Raw genomic sequence first — 20176 nt, forward strand, 5'->3', positions numbered from 1 at the left:
GCCTGACAGGCTAGAGCTCCTGTCAGTCACAGGTGTAGTGATAAAAACATTGCCAATCCAGTTCTACCCTAAACGCCAGCCGTACAGCCTCTGGAACATCACAGAGTTCATCCCACCAAACGAGCCCTTCTTCCTGCGGGTGACCGGATACGACCGTGATGGTTTCCTGTTCCAGAGACTCTCCAGCGTTTCTTTCTCCAGTATTATACCTGGTCAGTGATTCAAGTTTTGAGCCATATTTAAATGAAGATGTGAGGAATTGTGGCAAAGAAAGTTCATCAGTGAGTTAACCTGTTTGACTGCCTGAGTGATTAACTTTGTTTACTGTATCTGCACTATTGCACTATTTCCTTTTATTTTAGGTGCTCCTAAGGTGCTGATGCCAACCACAACTCATGGTTACTATCTGCAGAGAGGGACTGTTGGCTGTCATGTAGACAGCCTGATCCCCTTCACTCTACGCTTCGTCAGGGATGGGAGGCAACTCGGGGTGGACCAGCTCTTCAGGTGAGGAGCACTGAAGAGGACCGCGTGTTTCAGTTCACTAACTCCCAAAAGCATACACCCACAACACTACAGCTGTCAGTAGGTGCCAGTTCCATATGATGTACAGAATTTTGTGAGCAATAGTCCCACATTTCATGCAAATCATTTTATACCCTTCTATACATCTCTTTAATAGGTAGACAAACAGAATCAGATCATGTTCTCCTGATTGGATTTTAACCAGATCAAGGGATGAGTTACTAGCAGATTGAATAGCTTCAGCATTATTCTAAACATTTGTGAAGACAAAGGCAACATCTTCCTTCTCCAACTCTCCTCTGGCTCTTTTGATCCTAGTGAGTCTGATCATGCATTCTGGGAAATAGCTCAGGTTACTCTGAAGGACGAGGGCTACTATGAGTGTATTGCCATCAGCAGCGCTGGGACAGGAAGAGCCCGCACCTTTCTGGATGTATCAGGTATGCACACATCCCAAGATGGTCATAGTACGATGAACGTTAATGTAACCAACTTATTTAGATATTTATTTACTTTTACTTACTTATACTGCACAAATTACATTAAAATCATAATTAGAAGCAGACACAAAATGCAGAGTTGCTCAAAACCTGGAAAAAAACTTGCAAGCTACAGTTGGACAGCACAGCAGTGTGGTGGTTAGCAGTGTCACCTCATAGTAAGAAGGTTCTGGGGTCAAGCCCTGGCCAACCTGGGGCCTTTCTGTGCAGAGTTTGTTTGTTCTCCCTGTGCCTACTCTGGCTTTCTCCCACAATTCAAAAACATGCAACTTAGGTTCTGACAACATGTCAGAATGACTTGCTACTTAGACAATAGTGTTGATTTTTGTTTAGTTTATGTTAATTAACATGGCTACTTTCCATCACTGTGTGTAATTAGCCAGGACTGTGGACAGGAATGCTTAGAGTTAGACTGTCAGCAAGATTAATTGGTGTGTAATGGATCTATGTGTGGGGCAGTGAGCAATTTAAAGTATCATTGTCTCTAATGTCCTGTGTCATGTTTACACTTAAAGAACATAGCACACAGTCTATAAAGACACAAAATACACACATATAGTACACACTACTTAAGGATATACGTTTACAAGTGCAAGACATGAAGTCAGTGTAGGTTGAATTTTATAGGGTGCAAGGTCTCTTACTGTGGATCCCATGCTGAGAACCTTCAAAGTTAATGTAACTTTATGGAACATTTGACCCTAGTTTACAATGTGGTGTTGTAATCCATGCCTGCAGGGATCATGTCATGGGGTTTATAGTCTGTGCCTGACTTGTAAAGCAGTGGCCTGTCGATATGGTATAGATGAGACTACTTATGAAAATGTTAATTATGTTCCAGGCTGTGCACCAAGGTATAAAGGTTCTAGTGAGAGTTTAGGTGGGTATATTTTATCACTGTGCACAGTTTCAATATAACAACAAAGCTCAACCACAACCACAATAATAAACAAATAACAGTTTACATTCTTACAGAGAAATTCATAATCTAGGTAATTAATTCCCTGAGTGAAAATTTTGTGATCATTATGATGCCAAAGCTGTGACCACAGACAAAACCAGAGGGATCACATGATCATTTATATCTGTAGTCTTACATTTTGCCTATTCCTAAATCCACACTCTAGTGCATTTGTTTTTCAGTCAGAACCCTTTCCATTCTGATGCTTCACTTGACTCTCAGACAGTAAAGTTGCCTTGTCCAAACTTTGCTTTCCAAAAATCTTCCATCAACATGAGGAATGCCAAGAAGAAGTGAAGAAGCGTGCGGAGGAAAGGAGAGTGAGAGGTAGTTGAAAGACAGTTTATGAAACAGAAGAAGTAATGTATGAGTGCAGCTCATTACTTTAACTCACCCAGTGCACTGGTGCAGAGGAGATTTAGTTTGTCCAACTGTTACCTCTTATGATGTCAGCCATAATTCCAAACTTTGCAAGTGGGCCAGTTATATTCTTGACAGGCCATGGCATTGTACACTCATACTCACAGAAAGGCACACATAAAACCCATTAATCCGCCAAATTTATGTCATTCTAATCCCAAAGAGCTACACTGAGCTCTGCTGAAATCCCCAGTATCCTCCCTCTATCAGAGCCAAAGCCTCGGTTACTTCTCCTCTTCCTTCTCTTCTCTTTCATTCTCTCCATTTCCATTTTTCCTGCTTAGCTCTGGCTTACCTCTAAAATGACCAAGACACAGGATATGAGTATTTCTGACAAGGTAATGAGGAAAGACAGAAAGAGGAAAGGGAGATAAAATAAGAGAGGAAAAGGAGCTCTTCACAGCTCTGATGAATAAGTGTTATTATTGAAAATAGGTAAGTTTCTCTTGCCCACAGTTAAGCTAATCTACATGACATACCGCTAAGCAAAGCACACATGCAAACACACACTATACAGTAGGTGACAGCGATGCATTCATTATATGAGGGGTACACTGATATCAATTGCTGAATTTGATAATGAGATAATCATGAGTTCTTCGACTACTCTACTGATGGAGGTTCCTATCTGACCAAACCACACTGTTGCATGCGCTGTGCAATGAAATTTGTAAATTATTCCTCATTTAACTTTCTCGTGCAACTTTTATTTCCCTAGAATTTAATTATTTCCCTTGTATTTCCTCATTTCAAGTGTCACACTTCAACAAAACAGTGATGTTCCCCTCTTAGCTGTAAGAGGCATGAAGACATCAAAACACCCACAACTTCATAATCTAGTAGAAAATAAGAGAGAAAACTTAATTAGTAATGCAGAACTGTGTGTGTTTGTTTGTTTGTTTTTTGATTCTTCTAAATCATCTCACAGCTCCTCAGATTTACTTGGGAAGCCTCCTGAGTCCTAAATGCTGGAAAAAAACAGTAAAAACTTATTCCCCAGTACCAATGAGTGACTGATTAAGGTTTGAAAACTAATAAAGACCTAAATATAAAAAATCAGTATGGTCTCTAAAAGTGAACCCCATGAGTAGAAAATATTGTTTCCTCTTATGTAAGTGTCAGCAAGAATGTAACTCTTTATGATGTAAAGTGTTTGCTAACAACATAATTCCCCCATCCTGCAGAGCCACCTCCAGCCATCACCATCGAGGGTAACATAACTGTCTCCCGTGGCTCCCATGCTGTCCTCACCTGCCACGTTATTAGCACTGTCAACTTCAACCTCACTTGGCTGAGAGGAGGTAACGATGCCCGTCTGGACCCACGGGCGCGTGTCCTGACCAACCTCTCGTTACAGGTGTCCACTGTGACTCCTGATCACTCGGGCTGGTATGAGTGTGTTGCTATGAATGAAGGGGGCTCGACAGCAGAAAGAGTCTACCTTACTGTGCAAGGTGAGGACTGTGTGTGTTTACACCTGAATGTGTTCAGTATGGTTCTGTGGTGTGTGCTGTTTTTTTCTTGACCTAAATTTGTGAGTAGTTCATTGTGAATGTTTTGTGTTCTGTAACTGTATGTCTTTTCTCATATTACAGACTATTATCACTTTATTTATTATTCTATTTTTCTTTGGTTCATATACTTTTTTCTCTCAAACAGCTGTTAGCACATCCTGGAGGCTTCCTAATTACTGGCTGGTCAGTTCCTTCCTAGTCATTAGTTTCACTTTGAAGTGAGTGAAGTCTGTTGACATCTTACAGCATGGACAAAACACAGTGGAACCAAGTGCGAGTCCATGATACAAAACTACATTTTAAACTTAATCTTTTCCTCTTCATTTTGGCCTTCTGTTCAGAATAATTACAAATTTTAAATGGCGGTATCACAAAATACAAGTGCTGTCATCAGGCTGTGTTTATGTAGACAACATTAGACAACACTGTAATCATAAAATAAATGATCTCGCCCTAGAAGCACATTCCTTACCACATGTTGCGTGTGATGCACACAGCAAAAATAGGATGAGGAGGTGGAGATTTGGAGCGTCCTGCTGTTTTAGTGTTGTTTTCTGGAAGAAAATACTATTGTTTATACTCATTGTTGCCACATGTACAGTAAACTTGTTGAAAACAATGTGGATAAATGAATGAAGGGAAAGGAATTAGAGGAGTATGGAGGAAATATGAGATAAAAAGAGGATGTAATGTGAGGGGGAGTGAAGGCAGGTGATGAAGGGAGTGATTAAGACAGGCTTGTTCCTGACATATTAAAGCTGCTGCTGAGTCAGTGTAAAAGAATGTTTCTTCCCTCTCAGGAACCTTCTTGTTCCTAAATTCAGGGGTTTACCTGCCACCCCCCGAAGAGACAAAGACAAATATTCTAGCTGTAAAAGAAAGAATGGGCCCACAGCTGTTCTGACACCTTTGTCTGTGTGGCACCATTGCACAGACATGGCTGCTACTAAGATTAAGATCGGTATGGTGGCAAGTTGATGTACTTCAATATGTTTCATGTCAAAAGTTCTACCTGTAAATTTATTGGCCGCATCTGGTACATGTGCGGTGTCACTGATGACTGAAGTGGAAAAACCAAATATTCCTTCACCCCTTCTGCACATGTGCATGTCTGTCTTTTTGAACTTGTGACTGCTGCCCCTCATTCACCCCAGCACTTTCCCTCAGCTAATCCAAAGACACTCGCGTGCAGTAATTCATATGGATGGCACGCAAGGAATGACAAGTTAATCTTACTGTTTTCTTTCTCATAATTGGAAAAATAAATCCCTACAAACAAATCAAATCCAGTTGGAATGTTGTTGTTTTGGAAGTGTCTGTTGCACCAGTTAGTCAACTAGGTCTCACTGATCTTCCTACAAGTCAGAAAGGTCAGGGACTGACTGAGATAATTGTTACTGTAGAAACAGAAAACATGCCCTTTAAGGAATGAGTTACACGTCCTGAATCAGTTAGAAAATCACTCCAGATTCCACAGTTTCTTTGGGTCTAGATTCCATATTGCTCCCTGTTTTACCAGTAAAGAGGAAGTGAAGGCAAAAGATATGCTGTGAAACATTATTAACTGTAGCAAAACCTGATTGAAAAACAGATTTACTGTTGTTTTATCACTCCTCTTTTCCTGTAGAGACTCCCAGAGTTTCAGTAGAGCCTCAGGATCAAACCTTCATGACAGGAGATGAAGTGAGGATCAGGTGCTCAGCCAGTGGTTACCCTCCACCCCGCCTGGTCTGGACCCACAATGGCATGTTCATCATAGCATCCAGCAGGTAAATTTATCCCCTCAGACATAAACAGGTTTGATAACTATTCTTTATTATTTTATTATTGTTATTTTAATTCTTTTATTTATTTTTTCTTTATTCTTTATTCTACAATGTGGGAATTGGACAGTACAACAAAAGCAATGGTTTCCTAAACTGGTGTCAGTGGGTGCGATGATTTGATTTGTAGTAATTTAAACCTCGTACATGTTGAAAGGTGAAATTTGTTTGCGTTTTATGACAGTGCAGTAATAAACCAGATTCACTATCTTATTCCTTCTCCCTTCCATTGCTCATGTCACTCTCCAGTGTGCTGAAATGTTGTGAACTGTGTATCGTGTTCAGATACAGGATGACTCCTGACGGCACACTGGTTATAAGAAACACGGAGAAGAAGGATGGAGGGGTGTATGGCTGTTTGGCTAGCAACCAGGCTGGAACAGACGCAATGACCTCCATCCTCACTTACACTGGTGAGTGGCACAGGGCTAGAAGATTTCACTGTACATATGACATTCATGTCTGCAACAATAAGCTAGTCACAAAATGGGGTTAAAAGAAAGGTGTCTAATAGATGGTACTGTATAATGAACCTGTGATCATACAAAACAATAAATAATGTCATTCGCAGATGCAATACAGCTCTCTCACAAACACACTTACAAATGCATGCAAACTAGTATTACTGCATTCCTTTCTGTCTCCATGAATGGACTATGAGACAATAGGCCCTTGGGCACAGACGTGTAAAAGGTCCCCATCTCCCCTACACTTCTAGGTGCAAGACTCACAGATTGAGCAATCATGTGATTTGTAGTCAGTTTCTGTCTTTTGTAGTTTCATGTCAACTTTTACTCATTTTGTATCTCTTTGTAGTCATTTCACAACTATTTGTCTCTTTTATATCTTTTTGTGCTTGTTTTTTCTCTCTTTGGTCCTTTTGCATATTTTTGTAGTTATTTTGCTGTCTATGGGGTCGTTCTTTGTCTATTTTTAGTGGTTTTTATTCTTCCTGGGCACCTGGGCCTGTGCCTTGTAGGCCTGTTCAATAATCCATCCATGGCTGTTTCTGTTATGATATTCTGTCTATCCTGTGACAATTCCCCCTCTCTAGAATCTCCTGTGGTGATGGTGGCATTAAGTGAGATTCTCACTGGCATTGGAGAAACCACAGTGATGGCCTGTTCAGCATCTGGAATCCCACAGCCTGAAATCCAGTGGTACAAAGGTAACAATTTAGGCAATACATTTTATACTAATCAAATAAAGAATAACCATCATTATTTAAATTATTAAAAGCTCAATGTGGAACTAAAACAGTTTTATGTTTTCTTGCTATTTACACACACAGCCTAAATATACAGTAGCGCTTATATTTTAACAAGCTGACCACATGCCACTGTTGCATTTGTTCAAATCGCTAGGTGATGCCCAGCTACAAGCATCATCCCTCTTGGATATAGACCCACTGAGAGGAACACTAACCATCAGGGAGACCCAGAATGTCGATGCTGGAGATTACACCTGTGTTGCTGTCAGTTCTGCTGGCACGTCGTCAGGAAAGATATCTCTCAGTGTAGGATGTGAGTGTGTCACCAGCCTTGTAAAAAGCTCAACAAAGCCTTTACTTGTTTCTTTTGTTGTAAGAATCCTAACAGAGGATAAGCCTTAACTGGGAGTTCAGCTCTCTGTAGTAGCTTTCAGGCCTCTGGTTCAGATGTAATTCCTTCAGTTGTGAAGCCCAGATGTATAAATGATACATGTCCATGAATCAAGAGATAATCATTTGGTTCGGAGACTAAATCTTAAACCTGTTATGACTCACAGTTAATAATGATACAGAGTCTGCTTTGGTGCTGTTCATGAACAATGCTTTTGCCAGACCAAGGACAGAATACATCTGGTTTATATCCAACCAAGGTTACACAAGGATGTGTCAGTATCCATGTATGGTGCAAGCTGGACTTTTGCACATGCACACAATTTAAAAATGACGGACACATATAACAGAACAATGGATACCCAGAGATCTTTAAATCTGGTGTGAATAACATGTTTGCATATTTCTGCTGTTGTGCAAATGCAGGCTTTTAGTCTTGAATGTACATACAGTACATCTGGTCCCAGAGCATTTCCAAATGAACACGAGGCACACCTTGGTTGTCTGTAGAATGCAATACAGATGAATGTAAATTATTATCTTCAACTTTGACCACCCTAGCTGCTCCCAAGTTCATCCAAGAGCCATCAGATGTGGCAGCGGACATTGGCTCCAATGTGACCCTGCTGTGCCATGTCGAAGGCTACCCTGAACCACAGGTCACCTGGAGAAGAGAGGATGGATTACCTCTTTTCAACAGTCCTCGTGCACATAGCACTACTACACAGAGCAGGGGACATCTACATATCACCAGTGAGTTTATTAACTAAATGTGTACATATACATAAAACAAATAGATGGTCTTGGTTTCATTGTCTGGTCCTCATTGTCCCTCTTTCTATCAGAGCTGTGGGTGGAGGATGAGGCGGTGTATGTCTGTGAGGCCCGAAACCACTTTGGCAGGATCCAGACCCAGGCCAAGGTCACTGTGACAGGACTGGGTAAGAACAACAATCCATATGAAATGTTTTTTTTCTATTTGTCCAAGAACAAAAAGTTGCATTTCAATCTTAAAATGTAAGGTAACATTCCCAGTGTGATTATGCAGCAAAAAGACATTGTGATTTTTGTACTTACATTTGGGCTCTTAATGAGTTACGATTAGTTCATTAAAGTTATAATCATCAAGGGGAAACTGACATTGGTTTTCATGAAATAGGTTTAATGAAAGAAAACAAAAGTGTAGCTAAACTGAAAAAGTGTTCAGGCAGCCCTGTGCCCAATGAAATGCTCTTGTACTTGAAAGACAGCCCTGTGGACCACAACATAGATAACCACACATGCTTGCATTCCTTTCAGCAAAATGTGCATTTTTCTGAGCATATCTCATCATTAGCAAACCTCACGTCCCCTTTCCATATCCAGTGTATTTTCAAAAACAACATACAGTTCCTACACTAGAAGTGCTTATATTTGTCTTTATGTCTTTGTTTGTGCATGTGTTTCTGTTTTGTCTTTACAAGTAAATATGATTTCATTAGCACATTTCAGTCAGTGTGTTTAAACACATGTGACTTGTTAACTGCTGTTTCACTGTCTCTCTAGAGTGGAAACACACTGAGCTCTTTTATGTGGGTCAAAGGTTAGAAAGCTCAGATCCACCCAGAGGACACATACTACTGCCCCAGTGCCCCATTTCCCTGCTGTCAGTGTTGTTCCAGAAGAAACACAACCCGCCCAGCGCAAAATGACATATACTGTATTTTATTTTAGACAGTAATTAAAAAAGAAAGCAATGAAATCAGCATAGTGACATATACTGTATTTTATTTTAGACAATAATTAAAAAAGAGAGCAATGAAATCAGCGTATCAGTGGCATGTTTCCTGTATGCATTTGTGTGTATGTGTGTGTGTGTGTATGTGTGTGTGTGTGAGCTCATATTCTCAGGCCAGTTATTATAGTCATTGAATTCCCCTTGCTTGACACCCTGTTGTCTACCACAGCCCCCACAAATGACATCAGCAGTCATCACCCTGTCAACAGAGCCAAACCATTTAATCAAAAGTGATGTCACATGTCATTAAGTGTGTGTGTGTGTGTGTGTGTGTGTGTGTGTGTGTGTTTATGTGTTTGCTGTGTGTAAGCATTCATGTTTGATGTTAGATAGAGATGTGGTGATACTTGTAGCACCTGTGTAAAAATTACTGCTGTATTGTTAATGTGTTTAGAACAGCCAGTGATTCCATATTTATCATGCTTTACACACACTAACACTGAAACATGCACCACTTTGGACATAAGTTTATTATTTAGTCTTAAAATATATAAGAAAACAAGTACATCTACACTTCATTTCTGTTCACACACCAGTTTTGGAACATTTGTCATACTGTATGTTGCAGATGCCAAACAAAGCAACTAATAGGGTTCCTTTGAGCATGTGCTTTAAGAGACACAAAGGTACTTGATCTGTTTTTGTGGATGAAGAGGCTGCTACCCACCTATTGCAGAGTAGTTTCAGAAAATGCTCTCAGCCTTCTTGTACTTCTAAGAACAGACCACAGGGGATGGTTAAAGTGCGTGGTAAGATTGTAGGCACCCCTTTAAACAACCTATCTGACCTGCATGAGGCTCAGACTCTTAGGAAGGCCAGTTCGGTCCAGGCAGACGCCAGTCATCCCCTTTTCAGGGAGTTTGTGATGCATCCATCTGGTTGCATATTCAGCCTGCACAATTTAAAAATTCTGTGATTCCAGTGGTTATTTGGATCCTACATGGTTCATTATAACAGTCATTGTGTGCTGTTTGTTTGTTTGCTTCTGCTTGTGTATGTTGATGTGTACTCCTGGCTGTACAACAAATTGCACCTTGGGGATAATAAAGTTACTTTTGACTTTTGACATGAGCCTTGTATATTTGATTTCATGATATCTGCAGTCTCACCTGTCATTGCGATGAGTCCGACTGTGATCAGTGTGATCGAAGACCAGCAGCTGACTCTGCCCTGTGTGCTCTTGGCTGGAAATCCACTGCCTGAAAGACAGTGGCTACACAACTATGGTCTGGTGAGGACACTGAGAGGAAATCCACAGTTTGTAGATTTTGTCTTGCATTCCTTTATTTTGCTGAACTTACAATTGAACCTACAATTTCTCAGGTAACCTCAGACCAGTACGTGACAGTGAGGAGGGATGGCAGTCTGCATATTGAGAGAGTTCGGCTGGACGACACAGGCGACTACACCTGCTTGGCTGAGAATGTCGCTGGGGCCACCAACCATACCACCACTGTTGATATCTATGGTAGCACGCACAATGACATACAAATCAAAATCTGCTCAGGCATGCATTGGTACAAAAATGTGGATAAACACAGGACGAGCATGAGAGCACATCATGTGTTGGGACTATCCATCCATTAGTTATACCCCTTATCCTGTGGTGGCCTGCAGGGGGGCTGGAGCCAATCTGACCTAATACTGGGTGAGAGGACTTCCAAATTTAAAAGCCATAAACCTTTTTCACAGCAGACATTATACATGTTATAACAGGTGTAATTAATAAATCTAACATTTTTGCCATTCCACTAAGCAGAACCAGTTCCAGGAGAGGAGGGGTACCAAATTAAAAAGCCACAGACCTTTTTGAGCTATGTAGGTTCATTTAATCAAGCTAAGTCACTAAGGTTATTAATTGGATCTGTGCTTTTTTTTTATTATGATGACTTCAAAATTATTATATGAAATGCTCCCTTTATATCACTTTTACTCCATTGCTTAGTGTCCTCCTCAAATCGATCATTTCTGGTGTCAAAGGTTCTTAGACTCATGAATAGGATGGTTTTTGAGGTTGCATTAAAAGCAGCAGGAGCTGAGGATAATGGCAGATTGGAGCACAGCCAGAGGGAAAATGTGTTTTGCATTTATGCCAGTTGTTAGATTCTACCAACTTAAATAGGAAGCATCTGTAGCATGTACGTCAAAATATGCACCCTTGGTTCTTAAAATGAGACGTTCTTTTGAAATTCATGTACACAAAGCAAGGCGCATTTACACTATGTTGGTGAGTATACAGTTGAATTTTCCATAAACTCTGAGAAATACTTTCCATAGAGCCTAAAAGAGTGTAGAAAGAAGACCACCATGTAATACTGACTCATAATGAGTACAAAGTAGATGAATTAGTTATTTAATTAAATAACATTTTTCATTTCAAAGATGATGCTGCCAGCCTCCAGGCTGATGTTTTTTTCCTAACAAAGCAAAAATGAGACACACAGTGAGGAAAATAGGCATAACAGCAATAAAACTGGTGTAATATCTGTTCTGACTACAGCGTGTGATCACTCAGGCTTTCTCCAGATGTTTCAGTCACATAACAAAATGTGTTGCATTATATACAGACACAAGAAAACACAGTACATATAGAGAACAAAATGCTTCTACTAGATTTTCTATGTACCCGATGAATATACTGAACTCATTGTGTCCTTTTTTACTGTGTTTACAGTGATTCCTACCATTCAGCATGGCCCTCAAGTGTTCACCACAATTGAGGGAACACCTGTGTCTCTGCCCTGCCATGCCAGTGGAATACCACCCCCTGAGATCACCTGGGCCAAGGTCTGTAGTGATAATCTCTCCATGTATAAAGACCAGTGAGAACACCAATACTTTCCTTGTTACAATGTTGTGGTTTCCTGCCACTAAAGACCTTCATTTCATGTAATCACAAATAATAAAATACAGAGACGTTACATGACACAAAGAAATAAGTGAATTCATGTTGCATCACATTTTGGCCAAATGTCACTAGACACTATAAACACCACAACATGCAGTATTAGGAAAGCTTTATCATCCCATCATCATAATTCTTGACACATCTATGAGACATTTTATGATATCTTGACTCACAAACTCCCCCTCATGCACCTTTTTTCCTTTAACTTGTAAATTAATGCAGATCACTGGTTATGTATAGTATTCTTGTGCATGCAGAGTGAACTCCCAAGTGAACAGGTCCTTGTGTTGTTTTGCATTAAAGTCAGGGTCGATATAGTTTAGTGCAACACCTCCTCCTTTGGTGGGCTCTGGCAAAACAGTAGCACATGTGTTTGTGTTTGTTCAGCTCTACTATACCTGTGTTCATTGACTTGCACACTCAGCCTTTACATGTGCACTTCTGAGTGTGTTAGTATGTCCTATAAACCGGTGTGTGTCGGTGAACTGTACCTCCCTCTTTTCCATCTTTCCACTGGTTGAAAAAGTGGTGCTATTTAAGTGAACAGGGCTACAGGGACATATGAAACTAGACCCTGCTAAGTTTTGCAACAGCTGTTGCTGTAAAATGGGATTCCCTCTGAATTCTTTGCTGCTCTCTGTAACATTAATCAAGTCATGTGAACTTAGTCGTGTCCAGATAAGACACAGACCTGATGCACTCACATCACATTTGCTTCTGTTGTGGTTCATTTGATTGTATAACTATTAACATTTTATTCACCATCTTTTTATATAACAGCAGAAAAAATAACTGAGTGATACATTTAAGCAAACTTCTACACAGCCTGGTCTTAATTCTCTTTTGGACACCATGTCAAGGGCTAGCACAGCTGATAATAAATACTGGCCCCTGCCCTTTCTCTGCTCTGGTGTTTTGTAGGGTGGGGAGCTGCTGTACTTGGGTGGTCCTGCTTTCTCGCTGGATACTGACGGCAGCCTCCTCCTTACTTCCCCTTCTGGAAATGAGACTGGCGAGTTCATCTGCACAGCTACCAATGCTGCTGGCTACACCTCCAGGAAGGTCCAGCTAACTGTCTATGGTAAACCTCATGACCAGCTAAAGGCTCTATGAAGTCTGCAGACAGATAACGGATTTAATCTTCACTGTTTTGGCTCAGTTTAAGTTAATTGTAGTTTTCCCTGTCCATGTGCAGGGATGGTCCTCAATGGCTGATTCTTAAACCCAATCTTTAGGCCAAGCATTTAATTCTTTACACTTTAAAATGTACAGTATGCAGTTACTTACAGTCCTTCCCACTTTCAATAGCAACTGGCCAGGGTGGTGAAAAGGGGCAGAGATCCAAGTGCTCACTGTGTCATTTTCTCCACTTGCCTCACTGTTCTGTTTGTGCTACTGCTCATGTTCACTGCCCGACCTCTCTGACTGTCTGGCTTGAAGTGATAAAGACCTAGTGGTTTTAGAGAACAGTAGGGCAGATATGTGCCAGCTTTTGCTCAGCTATTTGAATTCAACTAACACAGCTGCCCCACACACTAGAATTTGTGACTATACTGTATATTTGCATGGGGTTCCCTGATAGAGACTAGTGGCCTGGGTTCAAGTCATGGTTGCGTCAGGAAGGGCATCCAGCATAAAACATGTGCCAAATGTGGCCATCCTTAACGGGGAAAAAGCTGTAAGTGGCATTCATATACTCTATGTTAGCTAGCTTTAAAAGCAATGTTGCATTTTCTGTGGACTATTAATTGATCAGTCTTGACAAAAATTATTTCTGGTTGACTATGACAACCAGCTTCTCGCTCCACCTTCAAAGGGAGCTCTCCTAAAACTGATGTGATTTGGTTCTCTTTGAGTATATAATGGCATCCATCAGTTTTCTTCTCACTAACAAATGTCCATCCATCCATCATCTATATCATTTATTCCTGAATAGGAATAGCATCTGGGTACACCCTGGACAGGTCACCAGGCTATCACAGGGCTGGCAGGTAGAAAAACAACCACACACACTCACAAGGGCAATTCAGAGTCACCAATCAACCTAAACTGCATTTCTTTGCAGCGCTAACCACTGCACTGCTCTGCCGCCATCTAACAAATATATGAATCAAATGTTTGTAGCAGAGGAACAACCAGTACTAAGAAGCAATGGAATTTTTGAAGGGAATTAGGCTGAGACACATTAGTACAATGTACTGTACTAATACTTTTTATTTTTGTCATAACTCTGTCTATATCTTTATATTTTACATCACTTGAAATTGTCTAAAAACTTGCTGCTTCTGTGTTTTGCTGTCCATGTACACATGTCCAGTCCGTCCTAGGTCAAATGCTAGTGGTATCGGCGTCTCAGGTGAGCCAGTGAGGATGTCAGTGATTGAGGGTGAGGAAGCCGTTTTGCCATGTGAGGTCCACAGTGTCCCACCTCCCACCATCAGCTGGGCCAAGGAGAGGCAGCTCATCTCCCCTTTCTCTACAAGGTAGAACACACATATAGAGTAACAAATAATGATGTCATCTCGTCATCTCAAGTATTTTACAGACACACTGTAAGCGGAGACCCAGCTTAGACAAAACTTACAAGTTACAAGTTTGGTAAAACCCTATTACCTTAGCAATAAACAAAATGTGACAGTTACAGTCATGTTTTCTAAGAGAACCTTAATGCTGTCTTGATTGCTGTGATCTGTCTCTGTCTACTGTTCATACCCTCAGGATATAGTTTGAGGTTTTTTTAAGACTAAGTAATCATACTCTTCTCTATGATCAGTTGTACCTACTGTGTGCCTGCCAAAGCAACTGTAATTGTGGTTGATTCGTAAGAATTACAGGAGCATCTGTTCCCAGTAATGACTGAATAAATTATTATGTGGAAAAATATAGAGATTGTGGGCATGATGTGTTTTTCTTGCAACATTTGTGAGAATGATTTTTCAGCCATACTGCAGTATATCATGTGTCGATTTGCGTGTGTTCCTCCCAGGCACACTCAGCTTTCCTCGGGGTCTATGACGATCTTAAAGACCAGAGTCTCAGACAGTGGACTATATGTGTGTGTTGCCTCCAACATTGCTGGCAACCTAACACAGTTCATTGAGCTGAGTGTTTTGGGTAAGTTCAAAAGATGGCGATATAGGAACAAGTCTAATGGTTTGCACAGTACTGTAGATCAAGCATGCACATTGAATACAGCAAATTTGTAATTTTCATTGATAAGCTTTCACACAACTGTCTGATATATTGGATGGCATTTGCAGACAGTCACAACTAATTATTTAATACTCATACATTACCCATATGAGAGGTGCAGCGCAGACACATGTCATTTTGGATTACATAACTGAAAGCAGCACACACTACAGAAGTTCCTGTGTGATAAATAAGATGCAAGTACAGATGAGGTGCTAAAATGTCTTGTCCTCTGTCATCTGTTCTGCAGTGCCCTCTAGTATACAGCCCGGCCCTATGGTAATGAAAGTACAGGTGGGTCACCCTGTCGGGCTTCCCTGTGTGGTGAGAGGGGTCCCGCTGCCAACAATAGCCTGGACTAAAGATAACAAATCCTATTCGGCGATGCCTGATGGCAGCCTGGCATTGAGAAATGTGGGACTGGAGGATGAAGGAACCTACACGTGCACAGCAACTAACATTGCAGGCAGAGATGAGGCTCACATTCAACTTCTAGTGCAAGGTTGGTTTCAGTTCTGTCTGATCCCGTCGAGGGGTACGGTAGAGTTGAACATGTTTGCTTTATGTAAGTCCATTCCAAGTCTAACTGGGAACAGATCTGAAATAGTACATAAAATAGTACTTTTGATTTATTTTTATAACAGAATTTAAAAAGTAAGAGGATCTGCAGTAGATTATTTTTTAACCATGCTCAGTTTAGTTTAGGTCTGTTTGAATAGAAACTGGAACAACACCAAGCAAGTAGGCAATGAAGTTATTACACATTCTGTGAAGTGTGTGTTTTGACATTGATCTTGTCAGCATGTGTGTGCACTTTCAGTGCCCCCTGTGGTTGAGGTACTGGAGCCCCCTTTCAATAGTCCCCTGCAGGAGAGAGTTGCAAACCAGCGCATTGCCTTCCCATGTCCTGCCAAAGGTTCTCTACTCTTTTCACCTACCTTCCAGTATTACATACTGTGCATCTTTTCTGACAGCAACATTAAGTAGGACACTCTAATTAAATAATGCTAAATGTTGTGCTAAACGTACACACTAAACTCTCATAAATAATGATGATGGAGTCAAATACCCTACTGATTTTGTTACTGGTTTAGGTTTTATTTTGCCATTTCTATATCTTCATCTCTCCCTCAGGTTTTCCCAAGCCACTGATTCGGTGGTTGCGTAATGGCCAGGAGCTGACAGGTAATGAGCCTGGTGTGTCCATCCTGGAGGATGGTACACTGCTGATTCTGGCCTCTGTGTCCCCTATGGACAATGGAGAGTACATCTGTGCTGCTGCCAACGATGCTGGATCCACTGAGAGGAAATACCAGCTCAAAGTCAATGGTGATTGGCCTGTTCATTGAGTCATTTGCTGGCATATCTATACACTTCTAATAAAACGTTATATGTGACTGTCACTTTTGATACATGCACAGTTCCCCCAGATTTTCGTGACAGTGATGCGCCAGGCAACGTGTCAGTGGTCCTGAGTCACGCCACAAACTTGGTGTGTGATGTCACAGGAAGCCCGACTCCTGTGATTACCTGGTTCAAGGATGGGGCCCCTGTAGGTGAAATCCATTTGAATAAGCTGTTACCATAAAAGTTAAAGAAAAAGTTTTGACAATACAATTCTAAGAAGACCCAGTTCTTTATAGTTTTAACATTTGGACAAATGTAATTGCCTTCATCAAAGACTGTCAGAGTTAAAGTAACATGCTGCCTTATAATATGCATAACTTATACTTACACTGTGGTCAAATAAGTCACCTTCATGGACAAAATGGGTAATTACACAAATTAGACTTTTCATTTATTAATGGAAGTGCTCATAAAGACTGAGTGAGCTCTGATCACCGCATACATCATCCAAGAGAAAAGATCTTAAATCACTGTGGATAAAGGTGTGTGTGTGTGTGTGTGTGTGTGTGTGTGTGTGTGTGTGTGTGTGTGTGTGTGTGTGTGTGTGTGTGTGTCTAACAAAGACCTTTCAGCCCAACTTTGGTGCTTAACTGATATGAAAACACGGAGTTTTCTGTATCATCCCAGTTAGTTGGCTGCTTATCGTTCCCTTGGCTGGGAAAATCAGAGTGCTTGCTTTAATATGTTACTGTAATTATGAGTAACCCAAATCAAGATGTTTGGCTCTCTGAATGACTTTTGCTCCAAACAGTAACTGGAAACCTTAATATTTTGAAAGCCTTTAAAATTATATTTCTCAGCTGAACAGATCTTTGGCTCTCAGGCTGCAGTGTTTTTTGTATTTATATCTGAATTGTAAGCTTCCTTTTATCAGAATGTTTTACAATTTGCCCCACAGTTGCTGTAAAACAGTATTTCCTAAACAGTAACTTATGATTTATTGTTTTCTTTTGTGTTGGATCCAATTTCTTTTTGTTTGTTGACAGGTGGTTTCTAGTAATATTGTTCAGATTCTTGATAAGGGAAGAACCCTGAGACTAGTGAAGACAGCTACAGCAGATGCAGGCAGCTACCGCTGTAAAGCCATCAATATTGCTGGGAGCACAGAAAAAGATTTTCTCCTGGATGTACTGGGTGAGTAAGGACAATGAGCCGTGGCCTATCACAAGTAAAGAGATTTGTGCAGCATTAAATTAATACTAGAATAGCTTTCAAATTTTAAATAATGAAAGCAGGCAAGAAGTTTTATCATTATAATTAAGTTAAGAAAAAAAAGCTCACAATGTATTTACAGTAATCATTTTCCTTATGAGGTGTATAACAAAGAATACTTCTCTCCCTTTGCGCCACAGTCCCACCAACAATTGTAGGGCCAGGATCTGCTCGAGATGTTTTGGCTATTCTCAAACAGGAGATCAATCTGGAGTGCAAGGTGCAAGGAGTGCCCTTTCCCACAATCCAGTGGTACAAGGACAGGAAGTAAGTGCCTTTTAAAATTGATTAATGATCAAACAAACCTGAAAGACTGGGTTAAACCTTCCGGCTTCAATCATTCCTGTCCTCCCTCCGTTCTTATTCTTTTCTAGGTTGGTTTTTTTGGGCGATCCCAATCTGGAGGTCACCAACAGAGGTCAGGTTTTGAGGATAAAAAGTGCCCGTCTTGGAGACCAGGCCCATTATCAGTGTACTGTCATGAACACAGCTGGAAAAAAGTCCAAGGATTTCAACGTCAGTGTCTATGGTGAGTGTGTACTTTAACAAATCCTAAGCAATCAGGTAAGGTCTGCTCTTTATACTCTGTATGGATATGCTCACATACCTAACATGGCCATGTACAGTTGAATTACAAATTTTAGCCAAGAGATTTTATTTTTGTACTTTTGTTTTAGTGCCTCCTTCCATCAAAGGTGGTAATTTAACCACAGAGGTCACAGCTTTGCTGGACACTGCAGTAACACTGGAGTGTGAGGCACGCGGGGTGCCACTTCCCACCATCACCTGGTACCGAGACGGTGCACCCATTCTGTCCAACAGACAGGCTCAGTACATAGAGCGAGGCCACTACCTGAAGATCCTTCATGTGCATGCGTCAGATGCTGGTCAGTACGCCTGCAAGGTGACCAGTGTGGCCGGGAGCGCTGAGAAGAGCTATGAGCTGGATGTTTACTGTAAGAACCTGACATTTCTTTTGTAGTGTGCTGTTTGTCAGCTTTAAAGAAACACTTTCAAACTCTCTTAACTATGTGATTTAGAAAATCTAGACACTGACAAATTTGTAATTGTTGGAACTGAGGAATTCTTTTAACCTCAGCTCATACTGTCTCTGTGTTTTGTGACCAATCTGATTTCTGTTTTGGAGCTCTGAAGCTTCTTATTGGTTTAATCAGACCTTTGAGGCATTTGTTTCACTTGCAAAGTATAAAAACATCTGCAGCGGTCAGGAATAATTTTAAACAGCTGTGGATATTTGGCGAACAATCCACAAAATGGATACAGAGCGAAGAGCCTGAGTAATGCAATTTTGCATCTTGTTGACTGATGAAAGCCTTGAGCGTGAGACATAAAAAATATACAAGTCAAGCATACAGTGACACCAAGCTCTAACCGTCCTCTTGTTCTGTTCCTTTTTTTTGCATCATTTTCCTCCAGTGCCTCCGACCATTGCAGGGGGAGATGACGGGCCAACTGAGAGGAAAGTGGTGCTTAATAAGCCTCTGATCCTGGAGTGTGAGGCTGGGGGGCACCCTCCCCCCTCTCTCACCTGGCTGAAGGACGGGGTTCCCCTGCATGATGGTGAAAGTGTCCGCGTGCTCGAGCAAGGAAAAAAAATAGAAATCCTCTCAGCCACAGTGTCAGACTCTGGACGATATGTCTGTGTGGCTATAAGCATTGCTGGGGAGAACGAGGTCAAATATGATGTCAGAGTTTTAGGTACTGCATACAAATACACAACAGTTTGAAATGCTATAGCTGTGCACTATACTGATGCCAGTCATCGTTAACAGATAGTGACAGCTTAGAAAACGCTGTGCCGTTATCGACAGGATTCAAGCCTTTAATTCATTTAGTAAACTTCAGTCAAAACTGGTTTGTTCTGTATTTCGATCTCAGCCTCTTTCACTATGCTCATCACCAGAAGAGCAGTGCAGCTTGCTTTTAGTGCCTGTGTAACCACACTGACTGTAGATAGGGTGTAGCCTGTCACATTTAGCAGTTAACGACAGGAGAGAAAACACTGTGACCTTGTTGGCAAGATTCAAACTTCTGCACAGAGAACCCAGTAGATTTCTAGTCCCTTGCCTTAACCACTTGGCCACAACAACTCATGTGGGCCTTGTGATGATGCTGTTGCTTTCTGGACCATGCGTGCACTAAACATGGGAAACCAACACCTACCTTCTCACTGTAGCTTTGCATATTTAACTGATATAGGCACATGCAAAGCTCACAAATACTGTACCAGAAGATTCCAGCAGCAATTCCACCCAGGGGATTATATTTTTACATTCTTTTTAAAGTTTTATTGAAATTATTTCCAGCAGAAATAGA

The 20176-nt window shown here is 40.9% G+C and overlaps 1 protein-coding gene across 1 annotated transcript in view; it reads left to right on the forward strand.

Annotated features, from left to right (window-relative positions):
* Positions 1-20176, forward strand: part of hmcn1 (hemicentin 1) — a 76900-nt gene that overhangs the window by 21986 nt on the left and 34738 nt on the right. Inside the window, exons 9-33 of the mRNA XM_020602703.1 lie at positions 10-212; positions 363-507; positions 844-965; positions 3591-3860; positions 5548-5689; positions 6029-6156; positions 6798-6911; positions 7108-7266; positions 7905-8096; positions 8189-8284; positions 10224-10351; positions 10444-10588; positions 11795-11907; positions 12950-13109; positions 14346-14511; positions 15015-15142; positions 15471-15722; positions 16041-16136; positions 16355-16549; positions 16642-16772; positions 17614-17761; positions 17980-18106; positions 18214-18368; positions 18517-18795; positions 19277-19558. Coding sequence (XP_020458359.1) covers positions 10-212; positions 363-507; positions 844-965; positions 3591-3860; positions 5548-5689; positions 6029-6156; positions 6798-6911; positions 7108-7266; positions 7905-8096; positions 8189-8284; positions 10224-10351; positions 10444-10588; positions 11795-11907; positions 12950-13109; positions 14346-14511; positions 15015-15142; positions 15471-15722; positions 16041-16136; positions 16355-16549; positions 16642-16772; positions 17614-17761; positions 17980-18106; positions 18214-18368; positions 18517-18795; positions 19277-19558 — 4076 coding nt within the window. The remainder of the gene's footprint in view (positions 1-9; positions 213-362; positions 508-843; positions 966-3590; positions 3861-5547; positions 5690-6028; positions 6157-6797; positions 6912-7107; positions 7267-7904; positions 8097-8188; positions 8285-10223; positions 10352-10443; positions 10589-11794; positions 11908-12949; positions 13110-14345; positions 14512-15014; positions 15143-15470; positions 15723-16040; positions 16137-16354; positions 16550-16641; positions 16773-17613; positions 17762-17979; positions 18107-18213; positions 18369-18516; positions 18796-19276; positions 19559-20176) is intronic.

This window comes from Monopterus albus, unplaced genomic scaffold (assembly GCF_001952655.1).
Source record: "Monopterus albus unplaced genomic scaffold, M_albus_1.0 scaffold58.1, whole genome shotgun sequence".
NCBI classification, from domain to species: domain Eukaryota; kingdom Metazoa; phylum Chordata; class Actinopteri; order Synbranchiformes; family Synbranchidae; genus Monopterus; species Monopterus albus.